The sequence below is a fragment of the Camarhynchus parvulus genome, chromosome 5, assembly GCF_901933205.1.
Source record: "Camarhynchus parvulus chromosome 5, STF_HiC, whole genome shotgun sequence".
NCBI lineage: Eukaryota > Metazoa > Chordata > Aves > Passeriformes > Thraupidae > Camarhynchus > Camarhynchus parvulus.
The window spans coordinates 30,753,040-30,778,301 of NC_044575.1; the positions used below are offsets into that span (position 1 = coordinate 30,753,040).

Sequence of the window (25,262 nt, forward strand, 5' to 3'; positions counted from 1 at the left end):
TGAAATATTCAGCTAGTTGTGTAACACTTGATATTCTTATTACAGTGAGTTTTTACTGAACTACTTCCTGTCATCATAATAGATTTGTACATAAAAATTTGACTATCAATTATATGTTTTGCATTTCAAATACAAAATTGCCTCCAATAAGTTGCTTTTTCTAGATAGCTTTGGACATTTCTCCTTGTAAGCAGATTTCAGAATATGTTAAAATAGTATAAAAGTTAAACCACGAGGGAAAGTTTCTGAACTCAATATGCATCTTGTTAATCTTAACAATTAAATATATTGGACTGTGAAACCAGTGTTCCAAGAGATTTTCCATCTCTTAGGTTCTTTTGAAATTTTATTGGATGATACAGAAGATAGTGCAACTCTTTGAACTGTTTTGCAGGAGATAAGAGAGAATCTTATAAATTCAAACCCTAAGGAATTTTCTTTAAACAAAGATTTTTGCCAATCTCAGTGGTTCAGGCTTTACACTTGGTTGCAGTCTTGAGGGTTTTGCATCTTTCCAGTAAGACAAAAATGGTTGGAAATACTGGGTATTTTTCATTGATGCTGTCTTCTGTGTAATTCTTTACTTCTAACCTAGTTGTAATGTCAACAGTTGGAATAATAATTGACAGGCAGAATTTTAAAGCATTCTAAATGTCACTGGACCTTTTAATAAAATTAATTAGCCTGCCACAGAGAAAATTTACTAGCCTGCTGGTTAATTTCACAATGTAAAATCATGGGGTAGGTGGTAGAGCAGGCGAAAGCTTATTACTTTTAAATAATTATTTAAAGATGTGTGCCTTGCACCTTTCAAACATGGATTACAAATGCAGCCAGAGCTTTTAAAATCCTCTAAGTTCATAAGCAGTCAAGGATCATTTGAGGAAATACAATACAGTTGAATTATAAGTTATCAGATATTAGCTAATAACATCTCACTGGTTATGCCCTTGATTCTTTTGGGATTAATGTTTTCAGTAATATATAAGCATAAGCCATGAGTTCAAGAATTGTGCCTAGTCCCCTTATGAATCTTGAGGAAAAGCTGGTTTCAGAATATTTAAACATCCAGAGTTACTTCCATTCCACTGTACATCTCTCAGCTTGCTGGAATTTAACATTAGAGTGTGTTAGAAAGCACCATGAGGCAATCCCATTTAGTTTTCAGTAGAGTTCCAATACCAATTTTCCAACAGCAAGAGTTTCCAATACCAATTGTCTAAATTGTAATGGGATTTGCAAATGTTGGAAGCACCAATTTCATATATTCCAAGCACAGTAATATTTGGAATTAAGATAGGAAACATTTTGAGAGTTCTCATTTTTAGTAATGAAGCATAATTAATCACTGAAGAGTATGTGTGTCTGTGTGGTGTTGAAAAGGATTTATCTGTAAATTGTCATGTGGATAGTTTTCTATTGGATAAAACTAACTTAAATGTAAACTTGTTGAAGATAGCTTAAAAACTGTAGCACAGTCTTTTCTGCTTTCAAATTTATATAGCTTGTAAACTTTGAAAGTTGGTCTACTTGTCTACTTACCAAGATTGCTAGCTCCTAGACAAGCATATCTCACTGATTTCCTGTGCACACAGGGGGACTTAAATATCCTCACTCTCAATTCCTTCCTATCCAGCCTTCTAAGCTTACATGAAATCTGTGCTGTTGGTTGTCTTCTGGTATCAGTTGTTCTCATGTTCTTCTGCCTGGGCAGCTACACAATCAGCTGGCTACTTGACTGGTCACATCTTTGACTGCTGATTATATTGGAGAGAAAAAGTAGAACTCTACTCTCCTGAGACTGAGTTTATAGAACGTTCTTGCAGGGGTGCTGTGTTTTGACATTAGAACAAAAAAAAAATGCAGGAAAAAAAAATTGAAAACATAAATGTCCTGTATCTAGGTTAGAACCCTTTGGTACATTTCACAGGAAAAGAACTGAAGTCTTAATTTATGTTTTCCAGTGTCTTATTTGTGTTTGTATTCTATACAGCTATATTGTGTGTCGATGACTCTGTAGTAGATCTGGAGACGCTGGAAGCCCTATATGAAAATGTAAGTAAAGGTGGGCTAAAAATTTGGTTAATCACCAAAGTATTTCAGATACAGACTTTAGGCTGCTCAGGGAACTAGCGAGTAAGGTCCCCTGAGAAACTGCTTATAAAGGCTCTGGGGTCCATCAGTGCAGATTATTTTTTCAAATACCGCCTTATGAAAGGCACAGGAGCAGGAAATTCCTAAATGCAAGTATTCAAGCAGATGAAGCAGAAGGTTGGTTTATCTGAGCTGGGATCTTCTTTTGGAGCCAAGGCAAAAAAAGAATGTGTATGCCCAGTGAAAGCAAGGTCAGCTGATGTGGGACGAATACAGAGATGCTGCTTGCAAATCTAGGGAGAAAATGTGTGCAGCCAAAGCTGAGTTGGAGTTGAAGCTGGACAGAACTGTGGGGGCCACCTGTGTCCAGGGGGGCATCAGGCACAGTGTCACAGCCAGGCAAGGGCAGGGGATTGTCCCCTCTGCTCTGAGCAGGGGTGGCCTCACCTTGAGTGCTGAGGGCAGTTCTGAGAGCCACAGTATAAAAAAGATACAAGATGTTAGAGAGCATCCAAAGGAGGGCTATGAAGATGGTGAAGGACCTTGAGGGCAAGACATACAAGGAGCAGCTGAGGTCACTTGGCCTGTCAGCCTGGAGGAGACAGAGAAGACTTCGTGGCTGCCTGCAGCTTCTTCACAAGGGGAAGAGGGGTAGATGTTCTCTTTGTGGTGACAGTGATAGGGTCCAAGGGAATGGCCTGAAGTCATGACAGGGGATATTTAGGTTAGGTATTAGGAAAAGGTTCTTCACCCTGAGGGCGTTTGGGCACTGGAACAGACTCCCCAGAGAAGTGCTTACGGAATCAGCCTGACAGAGTTCAAGAAATATTTGGACAATACTCTTGGGCATAGTACTGTGCAGTAAATGGCATATAAGGCACTGAAGGAATTTATCATAGATCTTTAAGATCTTTAAGCATCCCTCTTTTGCATAGTCTAAATGTTTCTCAGTGAAAAAAACATAATTGCTGACTTGCAGACAAACAGGTAAAGTAGTAATTTATTAATTTCTTACTAATTAGTAACTAATTAGTTTATATTAATTCACTCAGAGAGCACAAAAGGATGAGCTGGAGAAAATCAAGCAATATTATCAGACTTCAAAAGAGGAGGAACTGAAGCTTCTAGATAAACCAGAACAGTAAGTTGTTGGGGTTTTTTTAATAGTTTGTCATTACATAATGTAGTCCTTTGATTATATGTTGAAAGCAGTTTTGATACATAATTCTTGGTAATTATAAGCTTTTCTAAAATTATAAACTTTGTGTATTTCAAGACATGATGAAAAATTTGCCCTTATCACAAAACTTTTTTCAGACATGGCAGAATTTACTACATCAACTTTGACCACCTGAACTGATAAAATATGTTGCCTTGACCCAATAAAAATTTTGTTCCTATTCTCACATTTTTGAAAGGCTTTTCCTTCCCTTAGAGCATTTCTGGCTAAATTAGCCTTTCATAAAGGAAGGCCTGACTGATTTTGGTTGTTAATTATTTGAAAAAGCTGCATGAACAGAGGGTTTGGGTTGATCCTATGGCCAAAGACACCTTGGATACTCTGGTCAAATTCACTGTAAACCTAGAAGACTGATGCCACAGTTCTCCTGGAACTGTTGTGGCCAGTGACAACTGTTAGGATGAAAAACTTAAATGTTGTTCCTTTTGTTTTAATACATCTTAGACTGATATGAAAGAATCCTCAAGAATTTATTAACAGAATGACAATCCTGATTTTTTTTGTGTAGCCATTTAATTTCAGATATTGGCCTACCAGTATTTTTGGTCTTCTGCTACTTCACTGCTTTTTTCTTTTGTACTCTTATCCTTTTCAATTCTTCCTTCCTAGAGGCCTCTCTGTCATCTTTTTTCCTTTTCCATCTTGTCTGTTCTACTGTCTCTGGGTAAGAAAGGGTAGGGGGAGGAAGAACTGAAATAGAGATGGTATATGATTGGTTAATGTCAGAATTACTGTATTTTCATACCTTTTTTCCCATTAAAATGTGAGTGCTGAAGAACAGATTATTTTTTTTCTTTTTCTCCTTACATGAGGCAGCTAAATAGTCATTTGTAACTGCACACTAATATTAGGAGATAAGGCTATTATCTTACTCTTGATGAAGAGAGGCTATTGTTCTTTAGTAAGTCTTAAGAAGACAAATATCTGTAAAGTTTATATACTAGCTTACTTCTGCATCCCATGTCCATGGTTTTCATTGCCTTGGCTTGGGGCATAAGGATACATTGTGTGACTAGCTGATGTTTTCCAGAGCTTGAATCTTTGGCAGTCTGTTTGCTGTATGTCCAAGTTAAATGAATTTGAATGCATTTTGTCTTCTGGAGAATACGAATCTTGTAGAGCTCTAGGGTTATAGGAGGTTGTCTTTTTTGTAACTTGTAGTGGAGAGAGGTTAATCTTAATTAAATACAAAGTCGGATTTATACTATCATTGTTCCATAATTAAGAATGGTAAATGAAGCAGTTATGCCTGGTGGTTCAGAGTGAAATAGTAGTACCAAAGACAAAAGCTATTTTTTTATCAATTATTACTCAGTCCTCTTTCTGCAAGTCTTAAGTATCCTATTTTTACCCTATAATTAAACTACATGGGTTAAGAAAACTAGCTTTTTAAAAGGTAGCTTAAGGGGCAAAAATTTCCTTTATGCACTTCCGTAAATTTTGTTGGACCTTCAAAATAATGGGCTTTCTGAAAACTCAGTAGATCAGGTGCCCCTGGCTTTGTTGTCTCAGTCAGCCTCTAAGTCAGCCTAACTGCAGAACAGGAGATTTGTTGGAGCTGTGCTTTACTTATTAGCCCCATAAAAGGTTAAAGACAGAAAAGTGCTAAATTTGTATGTGTGATTATGCTGTGGGGCATAAGCCTCATGTATTGTCTTTAATGAGAATCAGAACAAAAGTGTGCGTGAAATAATTTATCAAATGGTTGCACATGCTAACAGTAGTCATTCATATAGTGAAATCTTTGCATTGAGTTCACTGAAGTCTAAAGGAAACCCTTACATGTTTGGATTACCAGACAGATAAAAAGCTTTAGTGGTAGCACTGACGTTCTTCTCCACACGTGATTTTTATTTGTCTGGCTTGTATGTTAAATTTGGCATAAACTGTAAGGATGACAGCAACATAACAATACCCCCTTAAATTATTCTTCATGATAATAGCTGTTAAAATGCTAATATTAATTGGCATGATAAAGATTTATATGCAAAATTGGCCACAGTTTGGGTCTTTCCTAGGAGGAGACAGATGCTATAGCTACTTTCCAAGAGACTCCATTTAGTTGTAGTATATTGTCTGTGTAGGCTTCTCCACTGTGAAATAAGTACTAATAAAGGAAATAGTAACAATATGGTACTGGTTTGAATGTAGTTTGATTCAGGAAGTAGGGAGTGATTTATAATCCCTGTCCCAGTAATGCCACTTGCTTCTCTTTGAAGACAGCTCTGCTTGGACTTCAGTTTAAATCCTGCTGTCATACTTAGAAGCTTGTGGGATTAGATACACCTTTTTCCCAAAAATTGCTTCTAAATTTTATATTCTTCAAATGCAGATAAATGTCATCTGGAAATTAGTTTACCTCCTTAGAATCAGCCTTCCTTGTCCATCTTCTGCAAGAATGTTCTCTTACACTGACACCATAAAAATATGCCTGGCTTGAAAGTTCTCTCTAGTCCTTAGCTACAAGATTCTGGTAGGCTAAAGGAGTTTTCAAGTAAAAGCATTTTTTCTTGACAGTTTCTGAAAGAGAGGGGTACGATGTACCTCATGGAGATGTACAGCATATTTTCTATGTTTATTTTAGGCCATCAGAATTGTAGTAATGAGAAACCCGTCCAAAAGCTATGTCACAGCCACGTCATCATTATTTTAAGTAAAAAACCTACTTTTCTCAGCACAAAATCAAAATAAGAATGTTTCTTTCTCTTCTAAAGTTTTGTCCATCTGAATTGGTCGTTTATTTGTGACAGCCATAGTTTTCATGTTGTGACATTTTGATTGGTTGCTACATTTTAGTCACCAAGATTCCTTTTTGTGACAGATTTCAGTTATAAGTGTTCTGTCTGGGTATTTACTTTGAATACTCTGAATTCCAGAAGCTGAAGACATCTTCTTTTTACACTGATGCTCTTTTAACTCTTAGCACAATGACATTGTATTCATTGGTCATCCATGTGGGAAATAGTTCTCTTTTCACAGGAAGGCAAGAATATGTGTCATTTGACTTTGTGAATTTAAACTTTTTAATTGTATGTATGTTAGAACTTTAATGAAGGATTTTGGTTTTTCTTTCCTTTGTTTCTCTCACACAAAGTGCAAAATACCCTCTTTTTTTTTTCCTGGCAATACCATTCATTCCCAATAGGAAGCATTTTTATTAATACCAGCTTGGCATTTCTTTTTTCCCACTTCTTAAGTCTAAGAGCCAAGCTGGGCCTCCCTGATCCTTCTCTCACAATAGGTTTTTTCATCAGGCGAGAAAGAAAAAGAAACAAAAAGAAACAAAAAAATGGTCCAATTAAAACATAGTATTTCACACCAGCCACAGGTGAATTCTGCTGGTTTCTTAAACAGTCACTATGTACTCAGCAAAGCCTAGCATCCATGAGAAACGTGTAAAGCAGATTTGAACATACTGGTTTTATTTATTGTGAAAAATAAATAATTTGGAAAAATAAGGTCTATTGGCTTAAATAATTAAAATTAAGTTAAGAAGAATTCAAGCTAATAAATTGAATACTGAATTTCCTATAATTCAGTGAGGTAGAAAAAAATCTTTACAGCATTGCATTAAAGGGAATCTGAGGATATCTGTAGACAGGAGATTAGAGGAATGATGCTAAAGTGATATTGGAGCAAAAGACAAGCTTGCTTCTGAATTTCACAAAAGCTTTTGTATCTCTGAAGACTTGAATTTAAAACCCAAGAGCAAATTATTTTTATTAATATTGTTATTATAATAAATGCTAGAGCTTCTTGTATTATTAGGCAAGCTCTTTTATTTTAAATTTATGAAAAGGGAGGAATTCATCTCATCTCTCTCTCAATGCATCTCTCATGCTTTGAGATGCTTTTATTTTGTGAGGTCTGAACTACAGTTGTTGAATATGCCTCCATTTATTGTTACTTACCAAGAGTTAACAGATGAAAAGCTACAATAGAGTCATGAGGAATATATATATACCTGTGAGACCAGATATAGAGCAGATGAAGGCTTAGTAACTTTGCTGAACAGTGACTGAAGGCAGATATGCTCTGCAAGTATTTTAGAGCTAAATACGCAGCTAGGTGTGTTCCCATGAAACGTGTTGCTATATGATTGAAAGTGTGGTGCAAATTAGAAAAGGAAAATTGATGCTAAGAATCAGAAGAAAGCTGTTGGCAGAAATTTTATATTATGAAATAAATTTGTAGGAATATATTGAGTTCTGTATTTCTGAGCACATTTTTAAGGGAAACAAGACTGCATAAGTTGGTATGTAGGTAGCGCTATGTACATCTTCCTTTCTTTTTTTTCAAATTAATGATTTACGTTTGAGATTCCTCTGTTTATTACTGTGCAGCTATGATAGTTAATGGTTGATATGGTACTGATTAATGTCTTGCCTTTTTCTTGACATTAATAAGACTTTTAATGCATTCTTACCATAAAGAATATAACAATTATAAATTCTGACAGATTTGATTCAAAAAGGAAAGAATGCATGTATATTTCATGGTACTGTAGGCTTTGATCCATTATGTACTCCACTGAGAAGAATTATAAAGATTCATTAATAGTCCTTTTTCCCCCACAGATTTCTGTATGAGTTGTCTCAAATCCCCAACTTCGCAGAGCGAGCTCAGTGTATTATCTTCCAGTCGGTTTTCTCTGAAGGCATAACGTCAGTGCACCGGAAGGTCGATATTGTGACTCGTGTTTCCAAGGTAAGTCCTCATGAAAGCTAAATTAAAACTTGAATGTGTCTTAGAGTATTTAGGCTTCTTTTTTACCAAAAGTGAGGAACTTTGATCTTGCTTACTGTCTTTTTAGGAAATAAATGTAGTAGTAAATTTTTAGCTGCTTAAAAGAAGGAAGAGGGAAGCAGGAAAGTGAATTGCATGTGATGCCCCATAGAGTATGTAGAAATTATTTGTATTTAAATGGTAGATTTTTATTACTTTGCATAATGTAATAGATAATCTCCATAAACTAGGAATTAAATATAAGGCAAGCTTAGTACAGGACCTTGCAAACTGCCTTTTATTTGCATAGCACTGTTAATGCCAATAGATGCTTGTCATGTTCATTATCTTATTACTTTCCCTTGGCATCTATTAATTTCTGGTAACCCTGATACAGCATCATTTTTACTATGGGGCAAAGCTCTACCTAATACCTACACACTATGAAAGACTAAGGACAAGATTTTTAAATTATAACAAATAAATTATGAAAAGTAGAACAAGGTGAAAATTAGGAGAGAAATTAAATAGTGGCCTAAAGATCTAACATCCTAACCAGAAAAGTAGTTAATTTTTTTTTTTCTCTAATTTGAAGATTAGTTCTTGACTAGCTGCTTTCACAGAGTACCCATGCTCTACCCCTTTGGATTTCTTTGTGATAGAAATAGTTACTTGTTTCCTTCCTTTTCAAAGGAGGTATGAAAAATCAGTGTTGTATGAGATAGGGAAAGCCGTATTGCCTTCAGTTCACTTGTGAGGAGTTCACACTGAAACTGATTTATCCAGTGTATAAGGCTACATAGTTAAAAATTATGCCTGTGGCCTCAGATTGTCAACTGACAGATGTCTTTATATGTAACTGAAAATAATTCACTAGTTCTACACTGTTTTCTGATCTGAGGCATGTCATTAGTCCTTAGCCCTCTTATGTCTGGATTAAGTATGGATCCAGGAATGTGAATTTTCAGATCCATGAGAAGCAGACTGGTGAGAGCAAAAATAGCACATCCCCATTTGACTGTGCATGATGCAAACTCATGATAAACCACTTCCTTGTCTGTAAGATTTTTGAAGTCTTCTGAGAAGGTTTAGAAATCTTCCATTAATCTTTTTATCATTGACATAGTATTTGATGCCATATAATTTGCTTCATATGGATTACATTAAACATATTTATCTTATGGAGATAGAGTGTAAAAAATGATTCTCTTAAAGTTTTGATTATTGCACCAGCTTCAGCTTCCCTTACCTACCAAGGTAAAAACAGACAAGAAAAAACTTCAGCAAAAAATAAAATGTCGCAGACATTGTCACAATAAAATGAAAAAATATTTTATATTAGCAGTTAGAAATTTTATGTCAACCGTATTTACAGACCAGTATCCATTTTCCAGGCTTTGCTGAGCATGAAAAGTGTAAAGGAAATTTTGGGTTTGATTCTGGCTTTTGGAAATTATATGAACGGCGGGAATAGGACCCGAGGTCAAGCTGATGGGTTTGGTTTGGAAATACTCCCCAAACTAAAGGATGTCAAAAGCAGAGTAAGTACTAATGTCTGGTTAAAGATAATTTTTCTGAAGTGATTTTTTTTTTATTGTTCCTTCATCTGACAGAAGTTAATCACTTATTTCTTACTATTCTTGCTTGAAAAAGCAACGTGCTTTGTACAGTTTTCGCTCTTTTTTTATGCTAGCTTTTCACCTCCTTCTCCAGAACGTGTGTGTGTTTCCTTAATATCTAATTTCTCCTGTTCAGTACTACTAGGACAATTACCTTATCTGAGAACCTGTGTGTCTCTTTTATTAGCAGGGACTTAATAACAGTAGGGTAGAGAGAAGTGAGGGAGCACAAACTGCTCAAGTCTTATCCAGTAAATGTCCTCATTCTTTTTTTCATGCTCTTAAATGAAGATTGCTCTGTGTAAATAAAAACTCCTAAAAAATCAGGTTTAAAAACAAAATATCCATAATGGTTCATTTTAGTACATTGTATACACTAACAAATGATGTATAAGGGATCAAAGAGATGTCACACCCAACAAGATACTTTCAGTCTTTTTTTTTAATTGTCAGTTAAATGGATGTAGGACATGAAGCTTGAGTGGCATGCATGAGAAAATGCTCATAGATGGCAGTAAATTATTTTGTAAAAACTTGAGAAGCACTAGCTGGTTTTTGATTAGTCATGCTAGGATCAAAGTCGGGCTGAAAGGCTAGACAGACACCTTCTGAGATGAGATTACTTTGTTTCTTATTTCTGTAGGGCAGAGCAGGAGGTGTTAGGGAATGTAGGCATTGGGATCACTGCTTGAAGTCATTCTTTGCCAGAACATACCTAGACACCACATGGATATAGGAGGCAGCAAAGAATAGGAAATAATTTTCTGCTGATGTTGGTATAGACTTGGAGTGTGAGGAAAAAACTTTCATGCTCTTCTTCTTTTCTTGTGAGACATGCTTTCTTGACTACAAGAGATGTAGATTTTAAGCTTTTGTTCCCTGTTATGCTTCATGTACACAGGACTGCATTTGTGAGACAGGAAGTGTCAGCAAAACAGTTTCTCTATGGAGCATTTTGTTTTACTTGTTTTACTTTTTTACTCATCATTAACAAAGTGTGGAAACACATTTGATGAATTGTTCAGTGTTTTAATGAAAGCTTTTTCCAAAGGACTTGAGTCCTTTGTCTCCTAAAGATGTTGAGGTGCTGGAGCATGTCCAAAGATAATCAAAACTGGTAAAGAGTCTGGAGCACAAGTCTTAAAAGGAGCAGTTGAGGAAGCTGGGGTAGTTTAGGAGAGGAAAGGAGGCTCAAGTGAAACATTATCGCTCTCTGCAGCTCCCTGAAAGGAGACTGTAACCAGCTGGGGGTTGATGTCTTCTCCCAAGTAACAGAAAATAGGTTGAGAGGAAGCAGCCTCAAGTTCTTTCACGGGAAGTTTAGCTTGGATATTAGGAAAAATTTCTTCACTGAAAGGGTTATAAGGCATTGGAACAGGCTGCCCAGAGAGGTGGTAGAATCAACAACCCTGGAGGTGGCACTTAGGAATATAGTTTACTGATGGATTTGGCAGTGCTGGATTTTCAGTTGGACTCAACGATCTTAAAGGTATTTTCTGACTGAAATTATTCCGTGATTCTAGTTCTTACTTTTGTCTTCACTGTGATGGTTCAGCTGTTCCATATAAGTGCTTTTTTCCCAGTCCTACTGCATGGACAAGGCACAGTACAAACAGCAGCTTAACTAGAACCAGGCCAAGTTTCTCATTACTCAGGCGTTTGTTGGCTGGCTAGCTGCCTTGAAGAAAAATGTAAAACTCAGCTTTGCCTGACTTTTCTCAGTAGAACTGCTAGGCTTAGTGTCACTCTTTTATCTACCTATAAACTTCATAGAATTTAATAATCTCTGGGACTTTCCAATGTGGCTGAATTTAGCAAGCTTGTTCCAGAATTGTGCATTATGAAAGGGAGTAACTGATATAAAATATAACTATGAAAGACTTGTTCCTTAGCAAAACAAGCTAAAAAACCACATTATTTACAGTTTCCTGGTAGCCAGAATGAATATGTTATTAGATTAGATTAGCCTTTAAAATGCATGAAAACTCATAGGGTCCAGTTGCTACAGGGAGATGTGAAACCTCAGAGATAATTGGTAGTCTGTATTTGAAAAGGAGAAGAATGCAGGGTCTTGTACACTTGAGCATTGAGGTATTCTTCCTTTGTCCTATTATTCCCTTCTCGTCAGTTGCCAGCAAATACATCTTAACTGAGCTGAATTCCATGAGCTAAGGTAAAGAGCCACTGCTAAATACCTCTTATTTCACATAAAAGTCATTTATTGTCATATGAGCTTAGAAAGTTACTTTTTATAGAGATTTTTTGACCTGTCAGTAATGGCTTCTAAAACTCTCAAACATGCAGGGTGGCTTTTCCTGCATGACAGCAGTGACTTACTTAGTTAAGAATTTTGCTGGTGTATGATACTAATAAAATATAATGTGCTGCAGACTCTCATATAGACAAGGCAGCTCTGTACAGGAAGTCAGACATTGTTCACATACAAATGTTTGTTCTGATACCTGTCAATATAAAATATGAAAACACATCCAAAAAACTTCAAAGGCATTCCAGATATAATTCCCTATATCATGGCTCTTTTATATTGCTGAATGTAATGTATAACTTTTCCTTAGTTCATCTGGCCCATGCTGACCCAATGAAATGTAACAAAATAAAATACTGTTTACAGTTGTGTGCAGGAACATAGAAATGGTGATTCCATAAAGTGAGAATTAAAATTCATATTTATATGGTAACAGGGCATGAGGTATACTTCTTAGTTGAATGCTATCTGATTTCATATTTAGAATAAAATATGTAAAGTATCTGTGCCTTTTTTGGATCTTCCATATAGGTGATTGAGACTATAGGAATCAAGAAATTCTGTTCACATTAATGTATCTGAGGTGACTGTAATATTTAGTTGATACTATGTTTAAGAGTAGTATTATTGAATAGTATTTTTATTTGAGTTAATATTATTATTCTGTAATGCCTTCTATTATTACATAAAAAGCTTCTCCCATGTATTCTTCTCTGCATGTATTTTTTCTGGTATTTAAAACCAAAATGAACTGTGAATCTAGTAGTGGTACAATAAAGTCGATGTTGTAAAAAATCGAATTTTTTTGTTCAGTAATTCTAAGGCTAAAAATATTGTGAATCCTATTTCTCACAGCAATATAAAATAATAATTCATTTAATTTTAAATAGAGTAAATTTTTACATTGAATCAGTGTTAATCACACCTTTTTAATTTTTCCTAGGACAGTGGTATTAATCTGGTGGATTATGTTGTCATATACTACCTACGCCATTGTGATAAGGTAAAGGATTTGCTCTATCAGCCTCTCCAAAACTTGGTTTCTTTAAGAGATGGTGAAAGGGTTTGGAACAGCTTTATAGAAATCTGAACTTAGTACCTCAGATGGGAAAATAAAATCCATTTCTTTTGCTTTCTTACAATAGTTATATACATTAATAGGCATGAAACTTGCTATAAGTTTCAAGGTAAGACTTGGGAAAGTTTTACGTTGGTTGTTGAGAGAACCACTGCAGGCAGTTGGCTGTGACTGTTGCAGACTGGACAGGTGGTCTCTCCAGCCCTGCCTTATTACATCTGGATGGATGAAACGTTGTAAAATTTCTTCTGATGTCATGATATTGGAAGGCAGAAGCACGATTTCTCTCTTAGGACAAAAAATGCAAGGACAGGTTGGTATTTTAAGATAGCTGAGTCAGCTGATGGGGGTGAACTTCGGGATTGAAATGCTGCTGTAAGTTACATTCTATTGTATATGATACTCCTCTGTACATGCATTCGCATGTATTATATACATTCATTTATTATATATATATATATTTGTTATTGGCAATAGCCAAACCTAATGAGTGGAAAATTTGAACTATTTTATTTTAAATGAAAATGTTGCTATTAAATTATTTTAACAAAGATTTTCAACAATTTAAATTTATTTTTTTATTTTTTCTTCTTGTTTTTAAAATTCTTACATAAGGTTGTTGCATTGATGAGTTAGAAGTCCTCAGATATACTGATCTGTATCAGTATTCTTTCTTTAAGGTTTTTGGGTTTGTTTGTTTCTCTTTCTTTTTTTTGTGTTTTCTCTTGTTGCTGTTTTTGTTGGTTTGGTTTTTTTGGGGGGAACTGGGATTTTTATACTTTCTAATGAATTTATTAAAATATTTAATTAATTTATTTAATGAAATACTTAATTAATTTAGTTACTATTCCTGCAAACTTCCTACTATACTGTAATTTTACTTCAGGGAATTTTGTGAAACAAAACAGTATATCTTCCTTGGGAGGAAATAAACACAGTGTAATCACCATCCATTGCACTTTCTCCACCAAAATGTTTATATCTTTATAATAAAAAATTATTCTTTCCCCATTCACTAAACAATTCACTCTCCAACTTATGAGTTTTCCTTTATTACAGATTGAAATCCATGCAGGCATATGCATATTTCAAACTCAGCAATATATGCTTATACACAGCAAAGTCATGTTAATACCATTTATACATACTTTACTTCCTAAAATTCCACTGGAGATATTGCTTTGAACCTTGTAAAAGTTTTTTCTTGGTTGGTTGCTGGGTCTTTTTTTATTTTGTTTTGTTTTGTATGTGGGGGGGGGTTCTATTGGCTTTGTTTGTTTATTTGTTTTACTTCTGATTATTTCTTCTTACTGTGCTAAAAATAAGGTATATACTTAGGGGTTCCATGCAGGCTTTAACCCCTGTTATTTATTTAGCCACATAAGCATTCAACTGTGTATTTTTATCTGTGTGAAGTGCTTCAGGAAATATATGAATAGGGTTTCCAATTTATGCTTATAAAGTGTGTGTGTTTTTAATGAATTGTGAGAGAGTGAAACCACAAACGTTTGGCATAAGATCCCTTCTTGCATTAAAATGGGCATTCCTGTTATCTTTTTCTAAGAAACTTCTAATCCCTTATCTAAACCTTTATTAACATAAAATTAACCAAAATGCTGTGTGTTTAATGTTGTTTCAAAGTTTAAATTGAGCACAGTTTGCTTTACAACATCTAAAAGGAAGTTTCAATACTCAGAATGGTTGATATTTAATCTTGTATGAGATGTTGTTTTAGCAAGAATGATTTAAAATATGTGATTTTTGTAATTTTATAACATTGTTGCATAGATGAGAATTTTTTTTTAAAGCTACTTATTTCACTTTAAATGCATTCAATTTTCATAGTGGCCTGTTTGTTTGTTTGTTTGTTTGTTTGTTTGTTTGTTTAGGAAGCAGGAACAGACAAGAGTATTTTTCCTTTACCAGAACCACAGGATTTTTTCCAGGCCTCCCAAGTTAAATTTGAAGAGCTAATAAAAGACTTAAGGAAACTGAGGAGAGATCTAGAAGGTAACTGGGAACTTTTACATTTGTTCTGCTAACAACAAAGTGCCATTTAAAATGTGATCTTTATGAGGTTTTCTTATTGCTAATTAGGTTTATAGTGTTGATTCATTTAGAGTTTTTACACTGTGGCACAAATTACTCACATAAATTAGAAAGAAAAAAAATTTAACTCATGACTTAATAAAAATGAAAGTGGAGATCCTGAAAAGTAATTTTCCCTTTTACAATCAAAAGGCCCCTAAAGAAATCTTTCTGAATATTCCTTCAGTTATGTGTGAATTTTTCTCTGGCTTCTCCAGAACTATGTGTTTAACTGTAGATATCTGTTAGCTCCATAACATAAATACTTTCTTCAGTACTTGTATAACAACAATTTAAAAGCTACAAGAAAGAGTTGAATACTATTAATGTAGAAATAAAACACAGCTTGCCAAGGCAGAGCAAAGGGAAATGGAAAGCTCCAGTTCAAAATATTTTCACCCTGGGACATAAAATAAACATTTAAAAATGTTTATTATAAAGAGGGGCTCAGAAACCCAACTCATCTATCAATCAAGGTACTGAGTGGAAATAAAGTAGGAAGGATTGTTCTCTTAAGTATTTCAAGCAGTTTCTTTTTTATTTTGTGCTACATGCAATTTTCTAAAATAAATTCAACAAATGATGACTGAGTATTTTAAGCCTTTTTCTTGTTATAGAAAAGTTTCTACTTTACTAAGGGAGTTCTGCGTAGAAGATGAAGTTTAGGAAGAGAATCTGCATAAAAACATGTAAAAACTTTTACATTTAGATTTACATATTTGCAGCAGTCCAGAAGAGTCTTTTTATAATCAGAATTGAACAAGATAATTGTTTTCAAATTTTTTCAATGAAAGGCGCTGAAAACCGTTACAAAATAGTTTATCCTTACAGCTAGGAATTGCTGGATTAGGTCACTGCCATCCTTAGGGTAATTTCAAAGGTTAATAGTGGTAGGAAAGTATCAGTTGTTGTTTGTTCGACCCAGGCATAAGTGAGTGCTCTATCTCCTCTCATCGCTTGGCCCTGTAAGCCCCTTGGCCTGCCCTCTTTTGGGCTAGTTTTTGCAGAAACATGATCTGTGTTTGATCTTGTACTTTTTCAGCATGTAGTCCTCCTGTCATACATCTTAGTCGAGCAGGAGCTGCATTGAGGCTGGGGCATTCACATCATATTTGTTCTACATTGCAAAGACACAAACAGCGAGTAGGGAAAGCTAAACTCTTTTACTCTTAAAATAAAAACTTCAGCTTTCTTGTAATCACTGATTTCTGTCTTCTAAACCAAATTTTTATAGGTATTTATAGCAAATCTAGAAAAATTGTTATCTTGAGGTTGTTTCCGTAATTCTTTGTGAAGGTGTGTGTTAAAGCCAGTAACAGCAATTAGCACACAAAGTTAATGACAGCAAAGATGTGAAGCAAAAAAGGTTATGGAAATGTTTTCAGAATGTTGGTATTTTATCACTTAGAATATGCAACAGATTCTAACAAGCGTTCCTGTGATTGTTTCTCTTACATTTAAACAAAGAAACAATCACTTATATAAGAACTTATCTTTTTTCAAAGATTCCCTTTCCATTTCTTTTCTTCAGTTAATGCTCTAGTTAATTTTTAAATCAGAATTTTAATTGAAGAGGTTATAATTTTAACACGTACAACAAAGATTTGATGAGTCTCTGTAGTTTATTGTAGCCATTAAAAAGTTGTGGCTGCTGGCAGAATACCAGTGAAAGTCTAAAGCTGAAACAGATGTGAGTAGCAGAAAGCAAGTCCAGAGAAGCGTCGGGCCCAGCTATCCAGACAGGCGCGGCCCTTCAGATGTAAATAATTTGAACAATATTAACTGGAGCTGCCTGTGTTATAGGGTACATTGGATTTGTTTCACAGTTTGTTGGCTAAGGTAGTCTTGAGCACATTACCTTGGAAGTGGGATGAGACAAAGGCAGTAAATGGGAGAGAGGTTTTCATCATGTCATTAGGTAATGAACTAATGTTCCTGCTAGTGACTTCCCTTTTTTCTGAGATTTGTAAGAAATTATTAAAAAAAAGAAGCATATCACTTCTTGCAACTGAAATAAAAATTTTGATAATTACTTTTCATATTTTTGTCATTTAGTATTTAAAAATATATTTGACTAGTTTATCAAGGCATTCGTTTATGTTTCTGACATGGATATTAACATAGGAAAGATGGAATTATCATGAGTGTAGTGTCTTGTAAACCTCGTGGTATAAACCTCTGGTTTGAAATACCTAGACACTGTGGAACCAAAAGTTCAAATCTAGGTGGAGTACAAACCCTTTCATCCTTTTCAGATAAACAGATTTTGAGTTCCATACAATTTGCTATTTTTAAATCTTTCAGATTAGACTTTAAAGGTACAGGCTAACTTTACTCTGAAGGGATTAGACTGAAGTTAGGCTCAGGAATTCAAAAAGGTTTTTGGAGAACCTTAATCCAACAGGTTTCTAAAACATATTCCAGAACAATCTTTTTAATCATAGATGTTTTAGGTTAAAAAAAATGAGAAATAAAAATATGCATTTAATATAGGCTTTTAAGGGGAAAGAAGTGAATATTGGATGGTAAGATGAAAATTTTAGAATGAAATCTGGTTCCACTCTAATATCCAGCTAGAAAGAAATTTCTGTAAACTCAGGTTTTCACTCCAGGTCTGTTGGTGTATTTCCAAGACTTTCAAATATTACATAGTATCATAAGCAGATACATTTATTCATTTCACTCATGCTAGCTTTGCTAGCTTTCCAGTTAATGTAGGGTTATGGAAAGAAATGGTTTTGCTTTGCTTAAGTTTGTAAGACTTGTTATTCCTTGTCTAGGGCAGTGAATGATTCCCACATTTTTCTTTCCCTGTGACCAAACATGATTTACCTTCTGATTTGAACAATGCCACTTGGTATTCTTGAAATTGGTATTCTTCTGGAATAAACACAGAATGTTTTAAATACATCATCATAAGAAGATACTCAGAAAGAAAGCCACTTTACCAAAGTTTGATAGATTAGTATAAGTTTTACCATGAATCCTTTTATTAATCTGTGTCTGAAGTCGAACAATTTTAATTAGTTGCCCTGTAGATTGTTTCCATCTGTCATATTCATTCCTCTTCTTTGTAATACAGTACATAAAATTTTAAAATTTTGTGCTGCTCTGTTCCTCAAAAGAAAGCAGTATGAGATGCCTCCTGTAATATTCTGTGATGTTCATTATAACTTTTATTCTATTCTTGACAAATAAAACTGCAAAGATATTTATTGAATTGTTAAAAATGGAAACCAAGGTAGGCCCATACTAAGGATTTTGAAGAGTCACTTCTTTTTCTCATAATTAATTAAATTTACTATGAGAGAGATTGTATCATTCTGATTCCATTGAAAATCCACATACCCTTTACTTTCCCCTCCTTTCATGGCCATCAGTAGAAATAAAGGTTGCAATTTTCATACTAATATTTTTTCAGTACTGTATGTAAGTTTTAAATTTTTATTAACTTAACTGTGTGTGTGAGTATATATGTGGGTGTTTGCAAACACGTGTGTGACAAAAAAAAATCTAAAATAAAAAGAAGACTTTAGGGATCTGCTATACAATTGTCAGTTTGAGACAGAAGACATGGTTTCATATTGGGCACCTCTTAACCTAGTTGTTGACAAATCTGTATTTTTCATAAGTATGTAACCTCAGTTTTTCCCTGTTTAAATGGGAGAGCTTCACCAAAACTTAAGTTTATGACAACTCCATTTTATAAAATTGCATAATCCTCATGAAAAGATTAAGAGGGAAGTAAATCTATGCAAGAAAAGTTGAGAAATTACAATGTTGTGTTGGCCATTTTCACACTGGTTTTTATGCAGAAGCATTACAGATATCTTAAAATGATAAGAGAAGTGCAGTTTGGTAGGTTGGAATGTACATCAGAGGTCTTGTGCTTCAGAGCCTTTGAGCAAAAGTAACTTCATATTTAGATCAGGCTGTCCAGGGGCAAAGTCATCTCAGTTTTGAATCTAAGGATGGAAATGGCAGCACCTCTCTGGGCACCTGCTCCAATGCTTTATTGCCATCTTGAGTACTTTTTTTATCCCATGTGAGAATTTCCTGTGCTGCGACTTGTGACTATTGCTCAATTTTCTTTAGATGTGCATTCCTGAAAAGTCTGGCTCTGCCTTCTCTCTAGCTTTTCATTAGATAGTTGACATGAAAATCTAGATCTGCAGCCCGCTTTCTCTAAATGGGACTGAACATACCTGGCTTCTCCTGCCTCTTCTTCAGGTGCTTCATTTAATTTTCATTCCTAAATGTCAGGACAATATAAATAGTTTTTTTAAGGTATTAATATATATTTATATCGTATAAAATATATTATTGTTCACAGAAACAGGTCCAGTGGACTGGATGTGACTAACAAACACCATGCCAGTCACGTCACTCTAACACTGTCTCTCAGCATGGCTGATTAGACCAGACTAAACCGCTGCATCTACACTGCTGTCATTCAGTGCTTCTTCAGGTAGCTGTGCATCACATTCTATTGCAAAGCATGGGAGAGAATTTAGAAATAAGAAATGGATGGCAGTTGAAAAGGGTCACTCATTTGCCATGCTTTCAGCAGCTGTTACTTTAAACAGAGTCAAGGAGGAAACTGCAAAAAGAAAAATAATCAGTTCATGCAGACTAAAACTCTGATTTTCCAAATTTAAAGTACTGAAAAACATCTGGATTTATCAAAGATTAGAAGGGAATATATTTATCAATAGGAAAACATACAAAGGCAGAAAAGGTTGATTGGTATTATTCCAAAAAGTTAATCTTAAATTCCTAAATGTCTTTTCCTATCAGAGTCCTCAAACTGAGTGAAAAAAGTTTTGCAACAAAATGTTCCCTAATTAACTATAGCCTGGTTTTGTTCTAGAGATTAATTAATTTGATGGGTTATCATTTATTTAGGTGGAATTATAGATTTAGTTCATACATAGTACAGCCTATAGTAAAGTCTGTTCTGTGAACTAGAGTTATAGTGAAATTATGATACAGTAATAATCCACAGTGCAAGGATTACAGTGTTGAGGGGTTTTGTCTATTGTTTGATTTGCTTGATAGACGGTAAGTTTACTGGATCACATCAAGAAAATTCTAAGTATTATACCAATTTTGAGTATTAACTTTCTAAATAATTTGTAGGATCAAAAGTTATGTGTTGATAAAAGATGATTGCTTATTCATTAGGAGGATAGTATTCCAAAAAGTATCAAACATACTCTTCTAAAATATTTTCAACAAATTGAAGCCTTGGTCTAATTTAAATTAAATATTTTAAGTCAATTTAAAAGAGGGGCTTTTGTCAGAGAAATGTCTGTCTAACATACATGTCAAAAAGTCTTCCCAGCAGGAGCAGAGAAGTTGTATGATAATTTACAGGACATACTTAATTTAGTTCTCATTGTTGGTTATATATTCTTTAAAATTTTGGAAGTGCAAATGAATAGAAATTTGAACTGGGTGGTGGAATATGAGGAGCCAGATAGGTGCATGTGTTATTTCTCTGGGCAATAGCACAAAATAAGCATGTTGTTTTGTATGTGGTTTCGCTGTTTTTGCACAGTCCAATATTTACATTATCTGTTTTGGGGCAATGCAAAATGTTGTAAGGAAAAGAGCAAAGCAAATGGCTTTGTACAGGAAAAGTTTTTTTTATTTTTGCAAGAGTTGGCACTCTTAATTCTTAGAATTTTCTGACCACTTTTTGAATAGTCTCTTGCCTCAGATGTATTTCAGTTTGTTTTGATTTAGAAAGATCCAACAAAGGCATTTTCTATATGTGCATTAGATTTTATTTTACAATAAAACTAACTTTTTGTCAGTGTTCCACTGGTAATGTTCATATGTGAATACATTTAGTATAAATTTTTCTAAGTGGATAATTTCTTAAAATTTCATTACATTATTTAGGTTTTGATAAAAAAGGATAGTATGGAATGGTTTAAATGGTTTAAGCATTCAAATATATAATAAAGAAGAAAAGCAATTATGTTTTTGAAGACTTTATTCCCTGAAAGCAGATGTCTGCATGTGTGCTCAAAGGCACAGGGAGAAGAATTTCAGTTGGTTGAACAATGGCATGCTGTTAATTTTTTTAGTATATTTTTTCCTTTGGCTAAAGAATTCTCAGAAATTTCTTGTTAAAAATCATTCTGCAAATGTTAATATTCTAAAATGAATGTGGGAAATACCACACCTAGGATTTTCTGTGCCCTTTTTGTGTGCCCTTTTAAATAAATAAATAAATACATGTGTGTATGTTAAGCATTACTTATATAGCTATGAAGGATACATCTGGGAGCAGGTAATGTACATCTGGGAATGGGAGGAATACTGTCCCTATCAATGTGTATGATGGATAACGAATTATGTAGTTTGGAGAGTGATAAATACTGGTGTTGGGAGGAACAGTGACTTCATGTTTATGGACCTCATCAGCTTTTCCTCTTTGTGGAGGTATGCAGTAAGAGACAGGGCAGATTTCTCTAAAATTGAGACAGTCACATATCGAAGATTAAAAGTGCATTACTTCAGACTGTGGGGTACAAATTAGTAGTAGTGGGGCTAATAAACCCTTTGTGAAATGTTCCTGCTAATATTGCTGGTAGTTTATGAATTTACATGATTTTAAATCTAAACTGAATACTCCAGCTGAACCAAACTTCACCAGCTTGGTGGAAGAATTAATTAGATCCAACTTTATGATCTGTCTTGCACATAAAATCAGAGATCCAGCAATAGAGAGCAAAACAGATCACTTCTCTGGCTTCTACAGTTTCAGCTCATAAACTGTTTCAGCCATTGCCCAATTCTCTTATGTCTGATCCCTTATGCAGTACAATACGTGATAAAATGTTTGAAAGGTCTTTTTCTTTCTTAGCACAGTAAAAATCTTACCTCATCTGATGAAAATATTATTCTTGCTTCTTAAAAATATTGTCTCCCTTTCAATTACCCAGACAAGACTCTTCAATTTCAAAATACTCTCTTTTTTTTGTACTGTTCAGAGCGAAGGGAGATGTTTCAGTTTCTCAGCAGATTTTGCTAGTGCACAGTTCTACACTCTTGACAGATCTTAATGATGTGTGGAGTTCTGTATGTTTGGATCTTGACACTTAACAAAAAGTTTCTAATAATCATGTGTGCTGGAATCACTTAAAGGAATCTTTCAAAGACTTGACTGGAAAATTACAAGGCTTTAGTCATTATAATCATTTATGTGTACTGTTCTGTGCCTTGCAGTGTGCTTCTCTGCTTAAGGGTGCCCTGAATGTAAACTACCATTTCAGAAGGAGTACATTAAGCAGAGGCTCAGATATGTTGCTATGGTGTGAAAAATATTTAGTTTTGCTAGCAGTCTTTTTCATTTTGCTAAATGTATTCTTGGGAAACAATTTTAACAGAAAGGTTTTTAAATGATTTGTATAATATGTTGGTGCCCTTTCACCAAATAAGGAGCTAAAAAAATTTTAGGATAGTTGAAACTAATATAGGCCTAAAAGTTCCTCTGTATGCCATCACTAACTCTAAAAGTTCAAAAATGTTCTTGAACTTATAACAAGAAAATCCCCTCAAAAGACAAAGGTGGAACATCTGATCAAACTTGTGAGAATTGTCAAGATGTCTGACTCATTCAGAGCAGGTGAACTTTTTAAACTGTTTTGTATACCACTAATTCAATTATTTCATTTTCCACATCTGAGGACGTGTCACTGAAATGTTTTTTCTGTCTCATTTATACGTGACAGATAGAGCACCTAAACAGATACTTGTTTCTGTATGTCATGAGGAAATGTGTTTCAAAGATTGACTTTTGACTTATTCTCTTCTATCCTCTGGATTATTTTTTAAGAAAAAGGAATTATTAATGTGTGAAGAAAATAACTTTATATAGAAGCATTTCTTCTTTATATAAAAGGTTTCTTCTTTTAAATTAGCTGAAAATATCTTCACAGAACAGTAGCTATACAAGCAATTAGTAGGTTAGAATGGTGTATTTAGTTTTACATCTGCTAACACTTTTTTGCATTAAATTGTTGACTTTCATTTAAGGCCACAGAGACTGAGCTTGAGAACAGAGTGCTACCACAGTCTGATGCCCATTTATGTTTTTCTCAGATAGTTTTGTCTCAGAGAATTTCCCGCCCCACAGCATTTCCATCTCTGCTTTGTTCAGAGGCGTCTGTATTAGTCAGCCCTGCTCTGGCTTTGGTGGTAGTGCGTGAACATTTGTGTGTTCCTATTATTGGTATGTACTGATGATCAATATGGGTCCAAAAGGGCAAATAAAATACTGTCTCTGAAACTTTTCTGAGTCAGTAGCAGCATAGCCTCTTGCACTTGGAAGTTAAAATTCTTACCACGCTCCCACAGAATCAAGATGAGTCTCTTGCCTTTTGTACATTGTTTAAAATTCTATCTGAAAAGAAACTTACATGCAAGTTTGTACAGAAATGCAAAAGCTGTAGATAGTGCAAAAGGCATTCAATTAATTCCATGTGAACAGCTCCAGTGAGTAGGTACCTAAGTGCATGTAAAAACCGGAGACTTTAACCAGATCCTGCAGTGGGGTCCAGTGGGTAAACATGCGTCTCCACCAGTAACTATTTGTTTAGCTTTCAAAGTTGTTTCCAAGCAAGAAAGTAATAAAGTAATACCAAAGGAACTAAATCATGAGAAAATGATATAGCGCTTGCTGAATAATATAAATTTATGAAATTTGTCAGAGGTTTATTAGGATTTAATTTGGGCATATAGATCCCAGTAGCGTAACAGCTTTGTGCGCTGTAAAAGATCATGGATTCTCTCGCACAGAAATTTGAGATTATTTAGCCCTACACTGAATTCATTTGCAGTATTATTTCAAATGCTCTTGGAAACACAATAGGCAAGGGCTCTAAAAAAGAATTGTCAAATAGTAATCCTTCTGTCAAAGATATGCTTGCGTTGTAGCTGAGTGGAAGAGCAAGCCTGGCAGTGTAACCTGCCGTGCTCTGAACAGACAGGAGCAGGGCGGCTTCAGCAGCTTTCACAGAGGCATAACTCATAGGAGATAGTGTCACTGACAGGTTTATAGGAATTCATGGTGTTGATACTTGGTTTTGCTGTCAGACTGATTCCTGTAAATGCTACTGATGGGTTCTGGTGAGTAAATATTAATTTACTGTTATCAACTTTAAACTATTTCTGGTTTTGCGTTTACTTTTAAAATGGTGCTTAAAAAATTCCAAATTATGTCTGATTGACACAAAAATGCTCTTTACATGAAAGTTTGTTTATGAGCCATGATTCTTTTGACAGATTTACAAGTGTCTGTGGAGTTTTAAGACTATTGCCCAATAGGCATTAAGTGAGAGACATTCTATTTTGTAAATATTTTCACTTATATTGGGGATTTTTAAAGAACTTTTTGAGCCAAGTACTGCATTAAATCTGAAGACAGTGGCAAACTGATAATCAGCAGTTTCCAGCTTTGTTTTAATGTTTTGCTAATGCTTTCCATTTCTGTGGCCAAGATTTGTAGTGGGTGAAGCATGATGTACATCCAACAATTTGTAAGGGCTTTCAAATACTTTTGCACACTTGTATTTTCCTTTTTTTTTTCCTGCAATAGCTCATTTAGAAATAAACAATTTTCAAAATAGCATATTACATTCAATTCCACTAACATCCAGCTCATACCCAGGAAAAGAACCAAAAGTTTATTACATTAGTGGAGAATTTGCATCTGTTTGAACTCAGTAATGCTGAAACAGGTTTTTCATTTTCTCAAATGATTATTTTGGAATGGTGAGAGGAGAATTGTATGTATGGTGTGATAGCTGTCAGCTTCCTCAGAATTCCCTCAGATTCCTCAGAATTTCAGAAAGACATTTTTTCAGAAAGAAGCTTTTCATTATTTAAAAGAGGGAATATGATGTTTTTAAATCACCACTCCATTCTGCCTACTTTCTGGCATACAAACAAATATCCATTAACTCTGCTCTAAATCATTTGAAAGGTTTGTCATATGCTACCGGATACAAGACCATAGATTAAAGATAAACTTAGACTGTAGCCCAGGCCATTTTACACAACCTGCAATTTGAGTCGTGGTTGCTAAATTAAAATATAGTCTTGGGTGGGAATGGGTATTTTGCTATAAGAATTGACCAA

The 25,262-nt window shown here is 34.6% G+C and overlaps 1 protein-coding gene across 2 annotated transcripts in view; it reads left to right on the forward strand.

Moving 5' to 3' along the window:
* FMN1 (formin 1) overlaps positions 1-25,262 on the forward strand; it is a 124,123-nt gene that overhangs the window by 59,603 nt on the left and 39,258 nt on the right. Inside the window, exons 7-12 of one of the 2 annotated variants that reach the window (XM_030949303.1) lie at positions 1,994-2,055; positions 3,147-3,235; positions 7,912-8,041; positions 9,454-9,600; positions 12,888-12,947; positions 14,912-15,032. In XM_030949303.1, coding sequence (XP_030805163.1) covers positions 1,994-2,055; positions 3,147-3,235; positions 7,912-8,041; positions 9,454-9,600; positions 12,888-12,947; positions 14,912-15,032 — 609 coding nt within the window. The remainder of the gene's footprint in view (positions 1-1,993; positions 2,056-3,146; positions 3,236-7,911; positions 8,042-9,453; positions 9,601-12,887; positions 12,948-14,911; positions 15,033-25,262) is intronic. The other variant, XM_030949304.1, reaches the window with a different exon arrangement.